This window comes from Kryptolebias marmoratus, linkage group LG12, assembly GCF_001649575.2.
Source record: "Kryptolebias marmoratus isolate JLee-2015 linkage group LG12, ASM164957v2, whole genome shotgun sequence".
Lineage (NCBI taxonomy): Eukaryota > Metazoa > Chordata > Actinopteri > Cyprinodontiformes > Rivulidae > Kryptolebias > Kryptolebias marmoratus.
The window spans coordinates 887,237-905,958 of record NC_051441.1 but is presented as its reverse complement, the minus strand read 5'-3'; the positions used below and the strand labels follow the sequence as shown (position 1 = coordinate 905,958).

Here is an 18,722-nt window from a genome sequence, read left to right as displayed (position 1 = left end):
TCTGTTCTTCCTGTTGTTGGATTAATCCTCAGTACAAATAAAGTTTATAAAAAATGTCTTGCAGGGAAGCTGCAATCTTCCAGCTTCTCTAACAGTCTCGAACAAAAACCCATTTATTATTTAACTTTTAATTACACACAAAGGTTTTTTATTTTACACAAAAGATGTTTTTGACGAAAGTGAGCTAAATAACAGAAATATGTCAGTGGGAAAATTTAATCCAGGATTTTACACCCAGAAAAGGAGCTAAATAATGAAAATGTGTTTGACATTTTGGAACATTGGACTTTACAGCTGGCACCACATATTATCCAATATTTATCTGTTAAATACAGAGGAACTGCTACACAAACTTCTAAATGAACTTTGACTTGTTAGCAGAGCAGGAAAAAAAAGTACAAAGTTTGTTTTGATAAAAAGTCTGTTTTTTACTTTTCCTAAACCAAAACCCAGAAAGTTAAACTGGTTTTGTCTCTGATGGGATTTCTGATTCTGAGGAAGATTCAAGTTGGCAGACACTAAAACAGCAAACCTGAAAAAGTAAAGTTCTGCAGGTTAAACATCTTCAACCAGTTCTTTCTGTAATCTGATCAACCAGAGGAGGTGGCATTAAAATGGCAGCATGGTTGGTAAGGGGCACTGAACCACAAATATTCTACAGCGTCAAGGATCCAGTAAATCATGACTGGAGCAAAAGTCAGTGAGGATATTTTGACAAGAATCTGTATCAGTGTTCATGGAAAACCGTATCAAAGTCACCTCCAGCAATCAAATTTGCATTCAAAATTATACTGTAAGTGTTTGACATCAGTATTTTATTCAAGGTCGTGTTATTAAACCCATAGATGTTTATTAAAAAGTACTATTGATTAACAAATTCTAACACACATGAAAGCCAGGAGCTGGATGGGATTATTTTACCACGTGAGTTGTGGAAAAGAAGAGCCACACCTGCAGACGTGAATGAGCCATGGTCAAAAATAATACAGTCACCCCCTGATTCATCTAAAACCTTTTATCCAAAGTTGTTGAATGTGTTCCTTGCAAACCAATAAAGTTGTCATTGTTGCCCTTACAAAATAAAAATTACAGATTTTCTTTTTGTGTTGTCTCCTAAACCCCTAACATTCAGTGATAAAAGAAAAGTCATGCACAAACAGTTACTCAGCTCCAGCCTGATCCGTCTCCAGGTAACCTTCACGTGTTCTCCTCCCACCGGCCGAGACGGTGAACTATGTCGATAATGAAGTTGATGTTCAGGGACCTTTCTGGAGAAAACTTCAAGAGCACCAGGTTGCATGTGTTTTCACCCTGGTTTTCTTTGAATCCTTTGATCCATTTATATCTTTCCAGTTCCAAAACTCACTCCTTGAACCGCTGATTGCTCTCCTTGAGAGTTGATACTTCGTGGACCGTTACCTGCAGCTGCACTTTACAATCATTGATCTCTGCAGCGTTGAATTACGTGGATTTAGCAATGCTAGCTAGCATAGCCGTATCCTGTCTGAGAGTTTGGAGACTGTGAGGATCTGGGTTTTGGTTCCGCCCTCTGGGCGGCGCCACTAATCATTGTTCCACAGGTGTTCCTCATACCACTGATGAGACCAGCCAGGATTTAAGCAGNGTCTTTCCTCCCGTCACCACCATAGAAGACAAACTGAAAGTCCTCGAGTCCAAACTGGACGACCTGATGAACAGATGCCAACGTCAGTAACAGATTTCTGCCAGATTCTGGGAGATTTAACACAAACTTTTTAATGCCAACTGCTAACTGGAACATGTCGTTTAAAAAGACATTTAGAAACCCCTGTGTAACATAACCAATAATAATCTGTAGTAACCATCCATACATGTAGTCCTGACACCACTACCAGATGAAGCCAAACAAACTGTTGGTTAGATTTACTTTTAGCTACTGTACTGCTAATTTTAGCTTTTAGCTAACCTTTTGCTTCTTTAAGCCAGCCTTTCGACACTTTTAGCTTTTAGGTAGTGTGAGCGCAGCTTTATATAAACAACATAACTCTGTGGGTGAGAGATGCTGCAGCGCCTCCTGATGGATGGCAAAGAGCATCCATCCATCAATCCATTTTCTTTTTTCCGCTTCTCTTTTCCTGGTCCCGGGGAGCTGGTGTCTGTCTCCAGCTGTCACTGTGCGAGAGGCGGGGGACACCCTGGACAGGTCGCAAGTCCATCACAGGGACACATACGAGACAAACAACCATTCACCCTCTCACTCACACCTAGGGACAATTTTCAAGTTACCAATGAACTTAACATGCATGTTTTTATGGCGAAGAACATGCCTGTCCAAAACTTTTCAATAAATAATAAATAAATAAAACAATTCAATAAAATCTTTCTTTAAAATCTGTCTGTGTTCTGTTTGATATTTTGTCTGTCATGAGTTTTTTAAACCTGTTTTTTTTTTGTCATATTTTAAACATGATTAAAACATTTAGCTTCTTCTGAGCTAGAACTGAGATGGAGCAGTACCAGAACCCTGAAAGGGTGGATAAAGTCCCTGCAAACACACAAATACACAATATTGCCAAAAGTATCACTCAACGGTCTCATTGAGTCTCAGATTGCAATGGTTATCAATCAGTGTCATTTTTGCACTCACTGTCGCCCTCGCAGATGTGGTACTGCTTGTCAGCGTTGTGAAAAGTGCTCTCTCCTCTATGACAAGGTAGTTGAACAACTTAACATTAGTTGTCTCCTCTGCATTGGTCATTGTGAGTTCCATATACACTGTAAACTCCTCCTTCCAACTTTTCCAACTCTTTACATAGTTGGTTGAATCTAAATAAAATATTGGAGGCAGCTTGAGACTCTGCTTCACAATGTCTGGTGCCCTTCTCCGCTCAGCCTTCAGCTCTGAAGACATTGGCCACTCACTTGCTTTGAGCCAAGTGTTAAGTTTGGTGGAGGGAGGATCATGGTGTGGGCTTGTTTTTCAGGAGTTGGGCTCTGCCGCTTAGTTCCAGGGAAAGCAATTCTTAAGGCTTTCAGCACACCAAGACATTTTGGACAATTTTATGCTTCCAACTTTGTGGGAGCAGTTTGGGGACGGCCCCTTTCTGTTCCAGCATGGCTGCACACCAGCGCACAAAGCAAGGTCCATAAAGACGAGGATGTGGAAGAACTTCACTGACCTGCACAAAGTCCTGACCTCGACCTGACAGAACACATTTGGGAAGCCACCATCTTCCAGCTTCTCTAACAGTCGAAGAGTGATGATGTCACCTCAAAGGTCGTCTTCCAATCCTAAATGTTTAACTCAAACAAATACCATTTATTATTTAAATTTAACTTTGGATTAAATTTAAATTTAAAATTTAGGATTTAAATTTAATCCAGGATTTTACACCCAGAAAAGGAGCTAAATAATGAAAATGTGTTTGACATTTTGGAACATTGGACTTTACAGCTGGCACCACATATTATCCAATATTTATCTGTTAAATACAGAGGAACTGCTACACAAACTTCTAAATGAACTTTGACTTGTTAGCAGAGCAGGAAAAAAAAGTACAAAGTTTGTTTTGATAAAAAGTCTGTTTTTTACTTTTCCTAAACCAAAACCCAGAAAGTTAAACTGGTTTTGTCTCTGATGGGATTTCTGATTCTGAGGAAGATTCAAGTTGGCAGACACTAAAACAGCAAACCTGAAAAAGTAAAGTTCTGCAGGTTAAACATCTTCAACCAGTTTTTTCTGAAATCTGATCAACCTGTTGACCAGAGGAGGTGGGGCTGGTCGGTGGGTGTGTGCCCACCCGGCCTATAAAGTCATCTGTTTGTCCCGTTGAGCTCAGACAGCAAACCTTCTTCCAGCAACACCAGTCTCACGTCTCTGGACCGCCATCCAGATCTACTATCCAGGTCACCAGGTCTCTGTTCACGTCTACGAGTCTCCATCCAGTTCCTCCGTCCAGGTCTGTAGCGTCTCCTCTCTTTACTCTCTGATATGTTTAGCTCTAGCAGAAACATCTGGATCAGGTCTCTGTGGACGGATGTCTCTCAGGGTTTCTTGTTGAACTGAAACTTGAGTTTTTGTTCTTCACTGGTTGCTTTGATTTAGAGTAATTTTACTTTCTGTGTGTTCCAGTCATGGTGTCCCAACACTGGGCTGCCATGATCCTGCTGGTCTCTCTGGTCCTGCTTCCCTGCTGGATGACCGCCTCTGCTCAGCCTCATGACCACACACTGGGTGGGCTCTCACCACAGTACAGGGCCCGAAGAACCCTGGACTTCCGCACCAGAGAGAAGGTGGCAGCATCTTCACAGATCGTCAAAGACTCCCTGTCTGTCATCAAAGACGTGGTCGGGTTGTGTGCGTCTCAGAGGGTCTCAGATGTGTTGAAGAGCTTTGCTAAAATATCCAGCTTGGCACCAGGCATTGGAGGTTTGGTTGCATCCTTTCTCAATGTGGTCTTGGCCTTCATTCCTCAGGAAAATCCTCTGGCAGAGCTCAAGAAAGGGTTTGCTGAGGTGAACAGGAAGCTGGACTCTCTGTCCATCCAGATCTCCAACCTGGCAACAGATGTTGAATGGTTCAACTACGCCAGCGTTTACTCCAGAGATGAAGTCAGCATCCTCAACGCTTGGGAAAAGTTCAAGGAGTTTCAGGAGAACAGTGACTTGGTGCAAAGTGAGGAGGAAAAAGTCCGGCTTGCTGAGATATTCGTAAACTACTACGAAGACTCAGGAGCTGAGTCCAGTGTGTCCAACCTTTACCGTTACCTGACGGTCAACAGCACATCTCTGAGTGAAAACCTCAACAACCTGCTGATAAAGAAGTTTAAATGTGACATCAGTCTAATCGGCAAATATAACCTGTACTTCAGCAGCTTGTTGTGGAAGGGGATGGTCCTCAACCAGTTCTACTGGAAACTGATCGGCTTCAACACGGCTTCCAAAGAAGCCGAACATGTGAAGATGTTCAAGACGGTTTCTGAAGCTCAAACATCAGCTGTGGAGTTCTGTCTGAACAACTATGAGAGGTTCATGAGGGAGGATGTGGTCAAGATCACCAAAGGACTGAATCCTAACAACAAAAAGCTCATCGCTGACCAAGTGAAAAAGGCTCTGGACAAAAAGTACAGCTGGTACAGCTGGGTGGTGGTGGTGTACAGTGAAAAAGACAAACTAAATCACTTTTTGTATGATGCGGTAGAAATTGATGTAGATCAGATCATTGTGGCTATAAGCTACACTCTGGGTGGAAATGAGATCGATACTGTTCAAGATGCTAAGAATCATAAAAACAGGGACGACATTACAAGTGCTGCAAAACAATGCTTTGAAGAAACAAAACAATGTGAAAGTTTCAGAATTGAAGAGTGCATTACTTATGATGTTGTGACTGTTCAGCCTGCAGAGATTTTTTTAATCAAGCTTTCAGATTATACCAAAGTAATCCATGCCAGCTATAAAGAAGAGTTTGTTGAGGTGCCACCACCTTTGTATCAGGGGGAGTGTTCGTGGCGTGTTTATGGCGGTAAGATTTCTTTTCATTACTCCAGGAAGTTACCAGTCTGCAGTAATAATGAGTGTAAGAACGGCGGGAAGTGTGAGAGGCTGTTGGACTCCAACGAATGGTTCTGTAAGTGTCAGGATGGTTACACCGGAGACACGTGTGAGACACGGTTGGACATGGCGACTCCGACGATAGAGTTTGTCTTTCCTCCCGTCACCACCATAGAAGACAAACTGAAAGTCCTCGAGTCCAAACTGGACGACCTGATGAACAGATGCCAACGTCAGTAACAGATTCTGGGAGATTGAACACGGACGGTTTAATGCCAACTGCTAACTGGAACACATTTAGAAAGGGTTCGTTCAGCTCTAAGAATTCAGAACATGTCATTTTTGTTCCAGTTTGTACCCCGCTCCAAACGAACCCGGACTCATAAGAACTGTTTGTTTGTTTGATGAATCAAAGTGAAAGTTTGGTTCAATTTCTTTACTTTCCCACGTGGACACACTGGTTTTGTCAGCTATGAGCTTTTCATGATTATAAAAATACATTTTAATTTTTATCCTGCAGTTGAGAAAAACTAAAAACTCAAAACCTTTGATCAAATTTTTTTTACTCAGTTTATAAAACATTAATTAGAGTTCTGTTAGAGGATTATCAGCTCAGTTCTCTTTTATCTTCCGATTAGTTTGACAAAATAAAACTTATAATTTCTGCTTCTGAGGTGGGAATGTAGTTTTATAAACAATATAACTCTGTGGGCGAGGTGCTGCAGCGCCCCCTGCTGGATGGGACCTGTCCGAAGGTGTCAATAAATAATAAATTAAAAATAAAAGATTATAAACAGTCTGCCTGTGTTCTGTATATTCTGGTTGTCATAAGTCCTTTAAACCTGGGAATTTATATTCAGTAATTTATTTGTATTTGAAACCTGATTAAAACATTTTTCCTGTTCCGAGATGGACCAGAACCAGAACTGGGTCCACTGGTGGATTAAGTCCCGGCACACCCAAACATCTGATAATATTTTCTTCTGTTCCCTTTAAAAGGAGGTGGAGGCCTCAGGGCTCATTTGTCCTGGTCTAATCCAAACCAGGTCCTCAGGTCCATGTCCTGCAGGTTTTAGAGGTCTTCAACTTCTGTAGAAGCCCGTTATTCACTCACTCATTCAGACCAGGTGTGTCGAAGCAGAGAAACATCTAAAACCTGCAGGACAGCAGCCCACCAGGACCAGGATTGGATCCCACTGCAGTACATAAGCCCCGCCCCCTCAGTGAAAATAAAAACACTCCTCGGATATTTTATTCTGTTAATTATTGTAGTTTTTAACTTTACTGCTGTATGTTCAAATATTAATTTTCTAACATGTTTAGCTATAATTAGTACTTTGATTGGGAGTAGGCGGGGCTTAAAGCCCCCGTCATTAGTGCACAGACTCTGGTTCCAAAAATACAACATGGCAGCTTCTGTAAGCCGGGTCCTGCTGGGTTCGGTCCGCAACATGGAAAGGTGGCACTTCATCCGTGTGATTTATGATTTAAATGAAGTCAGTCACAGGGTTCTGTAGAACCTGATGACGGGCTCAGGTGTGTTGGAGCAAACAAATATCTGCAAGTCCTGAGGCCAAACAGTGGCCCCAGGACCAGGGTTTGATTCACCTGTTTTAGATGTTTGTTCCAACACATCGGATCCAAAGGAATAAATTACTTCAGAAGTTCTACAGAAACCTGGTACTGACCCGTTTGTTTAAAGCGGAGTGGAACAAGTTTCATTTCTTCCTGTCAGCTGTTCCTTCGGTTCAGGGAGTGTTAAGATAAATGAAGGGTTGGTGACCTCCGACCCTGAAAACTTTAAAGAATGTGTGCAGAAGAACTGCCAGAACCTTCAGCAGCTGGAAGCTGTCAGGAGGTTCTGTTGCCATGGCAACAAGAAAAGCAAGGCTGGAGACTTTAGTTTGTTTTCTTAAACTAAATTTCAACTTGATTTCTGTCAAACTGCAGCAGAGTTCAGATGGTTCTGGAAACATTCAGACTTTAGTCAAAACTTTTATAAAGTTCAGTTTAAACCAAACGTTTGGATTGTTTAACAGCTGATCTATGAAGTGCAAAAACAAGAATCTGACTGTTTGCCGCTCAGGTAAACTGAAGTTTCACAAACAGCGCCCCCCACAGGCCAAACAAAGGTTTTAATCAGTTTCCACATCTTCAGGGTTTGATTTAAAACTGTCCTCCGGTTCTGGTTCTGCTGGTTAATTCGCCACTTTAAAGCCAAAAATCTGTCAGAAATGGACATCAGTGTGAGAAATGATTGTCTCTGAGACACTGAACAGAAGAATGATTAATAAATTTTATTTCTTTGAAGAATAACATAAACTAAATGTTAAACACAGCATGTCAACAGAACTACGATGGGTAATACTGAACTTAAATGGAAACACCAAGCATGAAACAAAGTTCAACTTCAAGGAAATTTTAAATTTTCTTCATTTACAACAAGAGGAGCTGGTGTTTCTTTGTAGAAAAGAGACTGAAGTGGATTTAAGGAACATCTTCGATGGTCTGACCTTCAAACCTAAATAATAATGACAGTTCGATCCATGTTTGGGATGATCTTCTTGGTGGTTCCACCTTCAAACTCAACAGTTCGATCAGTGTTTTGACTGGAGAACTGTTTTTTTTCCCACAGCCTGTAAGGTAATTCTGAATGTTTGGCAACATAAATAATTTCTCAGGTTTTAATCCAGCACCTCTCTGGACATTAACTCCTGGAAGCGATTTGTTCTCCAGAGAACAAATGAGATGTTCAGAAGCAAGATGCTCCAGAAAAGGCTGGGATGTAGTTAATCTAAAGGTCAGAGCCCAACAACTGAGCAGCTTCAGTGTCGTCTGGGTTCATCCACACCTTCAGTCCTGCTGCACCCCTCTGAGCTCTCACCTCGATCCTCCGACTCTGGTTCACTTCTGAGGGGAGTCAGCTGAAGGTCCCCCCCCAGGAACCTTAACCACTTCCATACAGACTACATGACAGTGAGGAGTAAATACGGAAAAGGAAGCATCAAGATCTAAACTTTGCTAATGTGGTTCAGAAAACTCAAGCTGAACTAGTTTAAACTCAGGTTTTGGCTCAGCCAGCAGAACATGGACCCATCTACCCAAAGACGGCCTTCAGCATGTTGAACAGCAGAGGGTTTGTGATGCCAATGGAGTCTGGTTTAACCGCCATCCCAGTGTTGTCCACGGTGTAGGCGTACTGCATCCTCAGGTAGTTTTCATCCACTAGGGTTCTTGCGGAGGTCTTACCCAGACAGGCAGCCAGATGGATGGTGGCTTCATACTGTGAGAAGAGGAGCACCAGGGATAAGGCCAACGTGACGACGAAGAACGGGACCGTGCCGATCCACGGGGCGAGGAACGGGACGACGAAGCGGTCGGGTCCCGGTGAACCAAGCTTCATCTCCAGAGCCATAAAGGCCATGAATGCAGGATCTCCGGTTTTCCCAACCGGACTCACCATAATAACAGGAACAGGCTGAACTCCAGAGGCCCTCATGGAGTTCCAGTTGTCTGGCAGGGGGAAGGGATGATGGTCCGAGTTAGAACGAGGGCAATATTCTGGATCTGCACACACAAACATCCTGTGGCAAGGCTCAATGAGTCCAGTAGCGATCCCGTACGCAGCTTTAGCATCGAGGAGGCAGTTCCACGGAGAATAAAGCATCACATCTGTGATGGAGGGCAGAGGCATCAAACATCTGGCAGGAATCATCCAGTTATTAATTTCTCCATGAGCCACAAAGATCAGATCAATCTTCTTACTCCTATTCTTCCTCTTCTTCTCCTCTTCTTCCTCATCAACCTTTTTTTTGATGAAATTGCAGAGGTCTAGGAGTTTGAAGAAAACCTCAGACTCTGCGTTTTCTCTCAGCCACTGTCGAACAACTTCATCCGGGGTGTTCTCGATCACGTACTCGATCAGGTCTCTCTTCTCATCACTGCTCCGGTTTTTTTTCTCAATGATGAATTTAACCCGGGCTAACCTCTTAAGAGCATCTCTGAAACACAAATTTAAAGAAATTATAAAGTTTACTCTCAACTTTTATAGGCTTAATTGATGAACTTTACCCAGAGCAGTTTGGTGATCTCAGAGCATAAACTAAAACCATGAACCAAACCATTTTTTTTTATTTTGACATTTCCAGCATTTCACTTTAACGTCTGTTTATTTTCCTTACTTCATTTTCTGCAGCTCCTTCTCCATCTCCTCAGCAGCGGTCTCTACAGCTTCAGCATTCTCTCTCAGGGCCTTACTGGCTTCAGTCTCACAGTTGTCCAGGTTCTGACAGTCAGAAACCAGCTCAGGAACCGATATCAAAAGTCCAACTGCTCCTCCTGCAACCTGAACACAAGACAAACACTTGAGTGTTAATAAAGATACCAATTCCTATTCCTCTAAAGGTGAAGCTTTTTCAGATCTCCGAACGGCGCCCCCTGCTGTTCCTGATGGTACTCACACATCCAGCTGCTTTGGACGCTGCTCTCTTCCCTACGGACTTTGCCACCTTTTTGCCTCCTTCTTTAGCTGCCAGCATCAGAACCTGCAGAATCACCATCATGCTCGCTGCCAGCAGGACATTATTTGCTGCCATCTTTCTGGTGAGGTTGACTCTTGGCAAACCACATATAGTGCGTAAATTAACGTGGGGCGATAAGTTGAGTCCTAGTTGTTTGGCCTCTGATCTCAGGAGCTGCTCCATGATGTTAGCATCACCATCACCATCGTCACAGGAACCTGAGGGTTGGCCTTTTTCTGCTCCTGGTTTCAGAGGCTTAATGAGATCCTGGATTTCGTTCTCCAGTTTCTGAAGCTCCTCCACGGTCTGTTTGGCTTCATTCATGACATCTTTTGACTTGTTGGCGATGACGGCCTCACAGCCAACACTGGTGAGCAGACTAGTTCCTGATGCCAACGCTCCAATTGCTCCGACTGTAGCCAGAACGGGCAGGGCAGCTCCTCCGGTCACGGCGGTCAGCACACCTGCTACCGTCATGGCTGTAGCACCCCCTACAGACACAGAGCTGCCTACGACCTTGGTCACATTAGTCGTCTTCATGGTTTCTTCCAGCTCATCAGCCAGACTGTTGAACTTTCTGGCACATTGTTTCTGCAGCTTCACCCACTTTAAGATCTTCTTGAGGAGAACGTCGGTCTCGTCCATGATGGGATCAGAGGCGGAGGACAGCAGATCTGCAACAAGGACAGACAACTGTTACTGACAATGTGACGAGTGGAAAATGATCCAATTCTAACAAGATCTTAGAGCACGAGAAGTTAAGACTCCTTCCAACCACAGCTCAAAATGGGCCAGATGAGTACTGGCCCTCATCTGTATGCAGGACCAGCACTTCTCAAGCTTCATCCTGAGCATATCATCCCTTTTTAACCGTTTATCGCCAATCCTCAGAAACCTGCCGGTTCCCAGCGTCACAAACTGTGAGCTGCGGCCGAATCTTAAACAACATTACCCTCAGGACATCAGCTGAAAACAAGCCAGGACTCACTCTGATTGAGGCAACTGTAAGGAATCAGGTGACAAATGACTCATGAGGAACAATGATTGGCTTAAAGTTAAGCAGAAGGAGCCAATCAGAGACACAGCTGATCCCCGGAACCAAGGACTGCATCAAACCCAGTCTGTCCACAGAGGATGAGCAGGACTGTAAGGAGACAGGAAACCTGATGGTTCTTTAGGTTTCGGACAACAAGACGTGGATGTTTAACATGAGCGGAGCAACATCCTGGTCCCAAGCCTCTGCTTCTGCTGGATGCAGATCATGTGACCCATCCGGTTGTCCAGAACCAGAACTTTGGTCACAAGAAGCTAAACTGAGCTTGATATTTCTGAGCCACATCCAGAGGCTGAAACCCCTCTGAAGAACCGGACCCTCCCTGCAGTTTCCTGTTTAAACATAAAAACAATAACAGGAAATAATCTGAGCCAGGTTTACCCACCAGAACACACACCCCGTTTGGTTCTGCTTTCTGGGAAGCAGAAAGTGAAAGTAAAGAAAGCAGCAGCTCCTGATTAAAACTCCTGCAGTCTGATTCCTGGAAACCTGCTAAAATCTTGTTTGGCCCAAAAACTGCTCAGGTTTCTCTAATCCAGGTCAAAGTGGTGACGTGTGGAGCTTCAGCTTCAGTTTACACTAAAAAATAAAAAGTTCCTGACTCAGGTGAGAGGAGCTGAACCACCAGCAGCAGGTGAGAGGACAAACAACCCGAGAATGCAAAGAACTAATCAAGAATAAAGACTTTAAAACTAACAAACAGAAACCAGTCTTTAGTTTGGAACAATAAGAAACTTCTGACCTAAACTTAGTGATAAACTGTTATTAGTCTGAACAAACAGGACACATTTATCTGATTTTAATGACAGTAAACAATAATAAATGCATCAGAAGCTGATAAAAGGATTGTCTTCCATTTATTCAGTCTAGTAAAACAAACAGGGTCACGTGACATGGAAGCTGCTGACAAAGTTTGCAACTTTTCTTACTTCGTGAATATTTTTTTTTTTATTATTATTATTTTTTTAGTATTTTGGGTTTTTGCAGCAGGTTATCTTCGCATTAGTTTGTCTGGTTGTAGGTTTTTGCTTCAGTCTGTTTTCTGTAAATGCAGCTTTTTTCTGCATTTGTTTGTTTGTTTTAAAGTTTGCGGCGCGTTTGTCGCCTGTCGGCCACCGTAACAACCAGAACAAAATGAACCAAGAGCAGAGAGGTTTTACTCACCGTCCGAACAGAACCGAAGCAGCTGGGTGGCTTTTAGAAGAAACCAATCCTGGTCCGAACTCTGAGCAGGTCCGGTCCGGTCCGGTCCAGAACGGTTCTGCTGGCTGCTTGCTCCTACACATCTGCAGGCTTATCAGAAATCACGTGACCCAGAGGAGGGGGCCCAACTCAGGCCCAGCTCCATTTAAGGACCGGTTCTGATCACATGTTGGCTCCATGTAAATGGACCCGAACTGCAGTCATAAATGTTTGGTGCCTGTAAATCAGAACGTGCAGCTGGGATGAAGTTCTGTCAGCTTATAAACCAAAATGTCTGAGAATCTTTGTGCATGTGTACAGGTACAACAGTTTTTATTATAGTCTGTTTACAGATACAAAGAAAAAACCTGAGTGTAAAACTCTTGGAGTTTCCTTCCTCTCAGGTGATTGGTCAGTGTCATGTCAATCACAAATTTAACGATCCAATCAGAGAACAGATGGGTTTGGCTGACAGGGTGGGACTTGACAGAGCTGCACAAGGTAGGTTCAGGTAGGCATAACTTTATGGTTTAATAGAACAACAGAACTAAAACAAAATCATTATCATAATTTAAATTTCAACTCTTATTATAATAAAGCATAAAATAGCAATTAGTAAAAGTTATCCAAGGAAGAACTGGAACCAAATCAGTTTTTTTACTTTCCTTCTTACTCTGATGTCACGCAGCAGTTTTTAACAATGGAACCTGATGAAACTAAGCCTGTGTTGGAGGAAATTTTTACAGTAACATTTTTTTAAAAACTGAAAATAACTTGGAGTTGCTTGTGGTTAAAAAGTGCTGAGGATTGACTGCTGGGCTGTCAGAGTACCTAGTTGTGTTTTGACATGTTGAAACTATAAAATGGTCCAGTTGTGACACATAACAGAAGTCTGTGTGTTTTGAAGTCTGTTTTACGAGACCAGGTGGTCAGTGTTGGTTTGTCTGAACATATCTAATGAACATTTCAGTCCGGTGCCATTGACAGTGCAGCCATACTGCTTCTCCAGGTACTTCCTGTCTAACTTTTGTTCAACAGATCTGTCTCCCAAACAGGCATCGAGGTGGACTGTGGCTTTAAACCTGGACTGGAGGAGAACCAGAGACAGGGCTAAGGTGACCACAGAGAACGGGAAGCTCTCAGCTTCTGCTCCTGGGAGGATGAACGGGATGACGATCCGGTTTCTTCCTGGAGGACCGTATTTCATGGTGAGAGATTCAAAGCTCTTCCACACACCATCGTCTGGTCGAAGAGGACTAACTGAGATGTTTGGGACCATCTGATCTCCAGCCTTCTTCATGGAGTTCCAGTGGTCTGGTAGTTTCATGGGTCGATGTTTTTCATCAGGTAGTTCACAGCCGTCCTTTTTGGTGCAGTAGAAAACTCTGTGCTGAGGCTTCATTCGTCCTGTGGCAATACCGTAGGTTAACCCAGAGGTGACACAGTTCCAAGGAGAATAGAGGATCACGTCTCTGATGGAGGACAGAGGCAGCAGACAGCTGGCTGGGATCATGAAGTCTCTAAGAGATCCATGACATACAAAGGTGATGTCAACAGTGTCGCTGTGATTCTTCTTCTCTTCCTCATCGATGTGTCTTTTCAGGAAATGAAACATCTCCCCCAGTCTCATGAAGCTGGAGGACTCTGAAGTTTCTCTCAGCCACTCCAGGACGGTTTGATTCAAACAGTTTTCCATCGCAAGTTTTATTAATCTTCTCCTTTCGTCTGAGTTCTTGGTGTTTTCAGAATGATGAAGACCTTTGAGATGAGTCCTCCTAGAGAAGTAAACAACTAACTGAATATCTGAAGTTAGACAGGTGTATTTTAATGGTTTTTTTGGGCATGCCCATTTGGAAGGACGACCTGGGATGGACCCAGACCTCGGGGTGAAGACAGATCTCATCTTACCTTCCAACTCTTTGAGATCTGCCGAGGAGAACTGGAGAGCGTCTTTGGACAGAAGAAGTGTGGAAAACTGAGCTGAGCCTGTTATCGCTGCGAACAAACAGATGAATTATTATCTGAAATTTAAACTAATTATTCAAACTATCTGAAATGAATGTTTTTTAATTTGATTTGTTTGATTAAAACTAATTCAAACACCATCAGAAGTTCCTTTTTGCTTCATCTTTTACTCTGAACATCAGTGATGTGTTTTAATATCTTAAAAATGAGAACTGATTTGAAAATAAAAGTTGAATTTTCATAAACTCACAGGTCTTTCAGCAGGTTTTCCAGCTCCTCCAAAGCAGCACAGAGTTCTGTCAGAGTCCGGACGGGATGGAGGGTCGGGTCCGTCATGGCTGCTCGATTCTCTGAGTCTGATCGTTGATATCAGACTCTTAAATTAAAACACCCCGGAGAATAAAAACAAAGAATTTTATGATAACAGACGGACGTTTAGACTGAGTTTAGCTGAAATAAAATCCTCTCAGTTACATGAGATTAAAGCTGCATTAAAGCCAGTTTCCAAATAAAACAAATTATTATCATCAGCTCGAGGTTTTATGTTAATCAGAATAAAGAGATGCAATAAAAACACAAACTTTAAACAAAAAGGTAAACTTTAACACCTGTTAAACTTTGTCATTAATGACACAGAACTAATGACAGTTTCTGTTCACAAATACAATAATTCAGAATGAAGATGTGGCTTTCTGCTTACCTGCCCAGGTGAGTCTGTGAGACCTGCAGGCGTGTCTTTATAGCTTCTGACATGAAACTGAAAGATTGTTTCATATGAAACCAAAGGAGAAGGTAATCCCCCAACGTCCCACTGTAAACATGTGAGTCAGGAAAACCACCCGGCTTCACAAGTCCAGAGGCTCTGCAGGACTTTAATCAGACAGAACCTCCACAGGTCCGACTGACGCTCATTTAAAACGTTTATCATCAGGTGTGATTTTTGATATCGGACTGTAAAACCAGCAGAACCAGTTTCTGTTTGGACTTCGAAGGAGAACTTTCAGAACACACATCTGATTTAATTTAACTGAGCAACTGGACTGAACCTGGACCTCAGACTGGACTGAACCTGGAACTCAGACTGGACTAAACCTGGACCTCAGACTGGACTGAACCTGGACCTCAGACTGGACTGATTCAAGACCTCAGACTGGACTGAACCTGGACCTCAGACTGGACTGAACCTGGACCTCAGACTGGACTGAACTACCTTAATACTGGATTCAAAAAACCTGATTTTGTTGATTTTGAATCCTGTATTATACCATAATAAAAACACAGGAATGTTTGCAGCAAATAGAATTTTTTATTTATCACCAAAGACAGAAACTCAAAGCATCTGATTGGTTAAAGAACATGGTCACATGATCAGACAGGAAGCAATCTTTAGTTTTAGTTTATTTTAAACATTAATCAAAATGTTTACAGATTCAGCTTAAAGATGCAGAACTCTTCTGTTAGTTTTTGAATTTGATGGTTCCCTTCTCCAGGGCTTGTTTTAAGTCCTGCGAGCTGATTTCACATTTGGGACCGTAGTATCCGGGTTTACACTTACACACGGCTTTCCAGATGTTTTCTAACGTAACACATTCACCTCTTTGTGCTCCGCCGCAGTTCACATCTTTACACGGATCTTCTCTCTTCAAATCTTCATCACTTCTGATCAGAACCCTGAAGTGTCCGTCTTTAATTTCTTTTTTACACTTTCCTGTGTAAATGTACGCAGGCTCAGACTGCTCTTCTTCATCAGTAAACTCGTATTCCTCAGCCTCAGCGCTGTCATGACTCGCACTTCTGAATACATGAACAGCTGTGTAATAGTCCGGCAGGGGTCTGTTTTCTTCTCCACAGTTGGTGAGTTTCTCTATGACTTTTTCACATTTCACGTTTTCACCGAGACACTTTTTAATTAACTGTTGCACTGTTCCTACCATCTGGTGATTCCCCTTCATCTGTTTAGCTACAGCTACGCTAACTTCCCCTTTGGTCACCTCCAAAAATCCAGACAGGAAGTGTTTGTTCAGGAACCTGCTGTACCAGTGAGAATGTTTGGAGTGTTTTGTGATGAAGGCAACAACCAACCAGTCGTACCTTTGGTAGGTTTTCTCCAGAAACTCCATGACGTCTTTAGCTAACTGTTGACGGTCCTGGTTTTCATCGATCAGGTCAATAACATCCTTTTGAATGTATTTATCAGGGTTTGAGATGCAGTATCTGTGGATGTCGGTCATGACTGAGAAGGTTTCGTACGTCCTCTGAGTTAACTCATCAGCTTTGTTGACTCCATGCAGGCTGTAGTAGAAGAGACTGAGGGTGTTGCCTCTGAACATGAGTTCATCCAGCAGTTTAGTGAAGTCATCTATGCTGCTTTCATGACATCTGAACTGGTCAGTGAAAAGAGTTTTGAAGTCACTGATGAAGGACGGTTGCTGCGTGGTCAGTAACATGTGCAGCTTATCGGGGGAGAACACCAGGTTTGTGTGCAGCTTGTTAAATAAATCCTCATATTGCTGTTTTGGGCAGGAACCCTTACAAGCTTCAACCAGTTCGTTTAAGTTTTTCCAGCTTGACCTGATGTTGAGCTCAGCCTCCTGAAACGGACCGCTGGCCCAGGTGTGCCACGTCATCGTTATCAGCTGATTTTCAAGCTTTTCGTTCAGATTTTTAAACTCAGAGTTTAGAGCGTTCAGCGTTTCGTCTCCATCCCCTTGAAAGGCTTTTATTACTTTAATGAAAGCACTCAGATATTTTCCAGCTTCTGGAATCAGGAAAATAAATGGCTCTATTTTTACTAAAACGTCAGTACCTGTTTTTACTGCTTGTTTTATCTTTTCGTTTTTGCTGGTCGGAGGTTTCTGCTGGTTGGAAAGCAGGAACAAAGACGACATCAGCAGCAGCAGCAGAACCGGGCCGACTGAAGCCATGACTGAAAAACACAGAAACATTCAGTCAAACAGAACTCTGATCCACCAAAACTACAAACATCTAGGGTCCCTAAATGAGCTCCAGAAATAAAATTAGATGTAAGTAAGTATTATAAAGACTAACAAGAGTTAAAGCTTAAGGTCATTAATAGGGATCATTTTTGAGCCATTAGGTGTCCAGCTTGACAATTTAGAGCTCGGACAAGAAATTGTCCACAGATGGACGGATGGATGGACAGACAGACAGACGGTGCCATACCATCTTACACCCAGTCTTAGGATTTGTATAAAAACAAAAATTATTAAAGAATAGTATCATAGTGGGTTGTGTTGTCATGACGTCAGTCTTTATTGGGTGATTAGAAATGTTTGTACCATAAACTGGTAATTTTTGGGATCAAAAGCCTCTGCTGCTGTTATTTTGTGGGTTGGAAGCCAAAAGTCTGTGAACCACTGGTTTAAATGACACATTTTTTCATGAAGGACAGTTAAAAATTGCATTTAAACTGAACCGTCAGGCCCCAGGCCAGCAGGGGGCTCCCCAAGAGCACTTAAATGTTCACAGAAAACAAGTTAAAGATGAACGGTTTGATCTCCATGAGTTGTCACCAGAATGACAACAGAGAGAAAAATGAGATTGAATTTATTAACCTTTGCTTCTTCTGTCTGAGCTGGATCTTGTTCTCACTGGAAACAATCTCAAAATGCAGTTTACAATTAAACACAACACTGACAACACGCCTAACTCCTCAGCTGTAATCTGGACCGGCAGAGAAATAACTCTTCCTTAGATCTTCATCCAATGATTACTGGATGACCAATGAGCCCTTATTGCTGTTCGGAAGAAGCTGGTTTTAAACCTGTCAGTTGGTGTCCTGATCGATCTGTGGCGCCTCACTCAGGTGTCCCGGGTGGTTCTGGTCCTTTAGGATGACCCAGGTTCTGCTGAGGTACGGCAGGCTGAGAAGAGTAGAGTTTTCTAAAGAAAATAAAATATATATATATTTAATTTCTGTTATTATTATGCATTGTGAAAAGAAATTTAAAAAAAAAAAACAAATTCTTGTCAAGAACCAAGTTTTTAAAGCCAGAAAGTGAATTTGGTGGAACAGCTCTAACCTTTGGGGAGGTTCTGGAGTTCTGAAGATCCAGTCCGGTTCCTGCAGGTGGAGCCAGCAGTGAAGCAGCTGCAGACTGATGGAGCTCACCTGGACGGAGCTTTTTATAGGAGCGGGTCGAGTCACACCTCCTTCAACAGTCAAACTGCTTTTGTCCTCTTTTGGTTCGCAGAGGAACGAGTTTATTTTATGACCCAACGAGACGTTCGTTGTCTGATGAACTTCTCCTCATTTGACTGAAAAGTGTCCTACAAGAGACTGTAACAGAACCTGCTGGAACACTTCAAATTATTCAGCAAGTTGAATAAAATCATCTGGAAATGCTGCCTGTTCATCGGTTTCTCACAGTTTGCTGATGTTACTAATGTCTCTGACTCAAACCACTGATCATCCTGTGGGGTCCCTGTGAGGACCCAGTCCTGTGGGG

The 18,722-nt window shown here is 42.7% G+C and overlaps 4 protein-coding genes and 1 long non-coding RNA gene across 6 annotated transcripts; 2 read left to right on the top strand and 3 right to left on the bottom strand.

Annotated features, from left to right (window-relative positions):
* Window positions 1-3,801: 3,801 nt before the first annotated feature.
* Window positions 3,802-6,103, top strand: LOC108250803 (cephalotoxin-like protein). The gene is made up of 2 exons (XM_017440850.2): window positions 3,802-3,938; window positions 4,112-6,103. The coding sequence occupies exon 2, from the start codon at window positions 4,114-4,116 to the stop codon at window positions 5,770-5,772; it is 1,659 nt and encodes a 552-aa protein (XP_017296339.1). The 5' UTR covers window positions 3,802-3,938; window positions 4,112-4,113; the 3' UTR covers window positions 5,773-6,103.
* A 1,707-nt stretch (window positions 6,104-7,810) lies between these two features.
* Window positions 7,811-12,409, bottom strand: LOC108250807. Its single transcript, XM_025002741.2, has 4 exons — window positions 12,271-12,409; window positions 9,993-10,726; window positions 9,714-9,877; window positions 7,811-9,533 (listed from the first exon to the last, which is right to left on the bottom strand). Exons 2-4 carry the CDS (start codon window positions 10,695-10,697, stop codon window positions 8,630-8,632), a joined length of 1,773 nt encoding a protein of 590 aa, XP_024858509.1. The 5' UTR covers window positions 10,698-10,726; window positions 12,271-12,409; the 3' UTR covers window positions 7,811-8,629.
* Window positions 12,410-12,492: 83 nt separating this feature from the next.
* LOC119617541 lies at window positions 12,493-13,455 on the top strand. Its single transcript, XR_005233868.1, has 3 exons — window positions 12,493-12,609; window positions 12,693-12,789; window positions 13,344-13,455. It is a non-coding gene; the product is annotated as an uncharacterized LOC119617541 (long non-coding RNA).
* On the bottom strand, window positions 13,057-14,942 carry LOC119617538. Its single transcript, XM_037978776.1, has 3 exons — window positions 14,504-14,942; window positions 14,197-14,283; window positions 13,057-14,063 (listed from the first exon to the last, which is right to left on the bottom strand). The coding sequence occupies exons 1-3, from the start codon at window positions 14,587-14,589 to the stop codon at window positions 13,202-13,204; spliced, it is 1,035 nt and encodes a 344-aa protein (XP_037834704.1). The 5' UTR covers window positions 14,590-14,942; the 3' UTR covers window positions 13,057-13,201.
* Window positions 14,943-15,545: 603 nt separating this feature from the next.
* On the bottom strand, window positions 15,546-18,373 carry LOC108250809. Of its 2 annotated transcripts, XM_017440856.3 has the most exons (3): window positions 18,297-18,373; window positions 18,038-18,156; window positions 15,546-17,179 (listed from the first exon to the last, which is right to left on the bottom strand). In XM_017440856.3, the coding sequence occupies exon 3, from the start codon at window positions 17,175-17,177 to the stop codon at window positions 15,711-15,713; it is 1,467 nt and encodes a 488-aa protein (XP_017296345.1). In that variant the 5' UTR covers window positions 17,178-17,179; window positions 18,038-18,156; window positions 18,297-18,373; the 3' UTR covers window positions 15,546-15,710. The 2 variants fall into 2 exon arrangements, with proteins under 2 accessions (XP_017296345.1, XP_037834703.1); XM_037978775.1 differs by lacking the exon at window positions 18,297-18,373 and having other exon boundaries at window positions 18,038-18,177.
* Window positions 18,374-18,722: the final 349 nt, after the last annotated feature.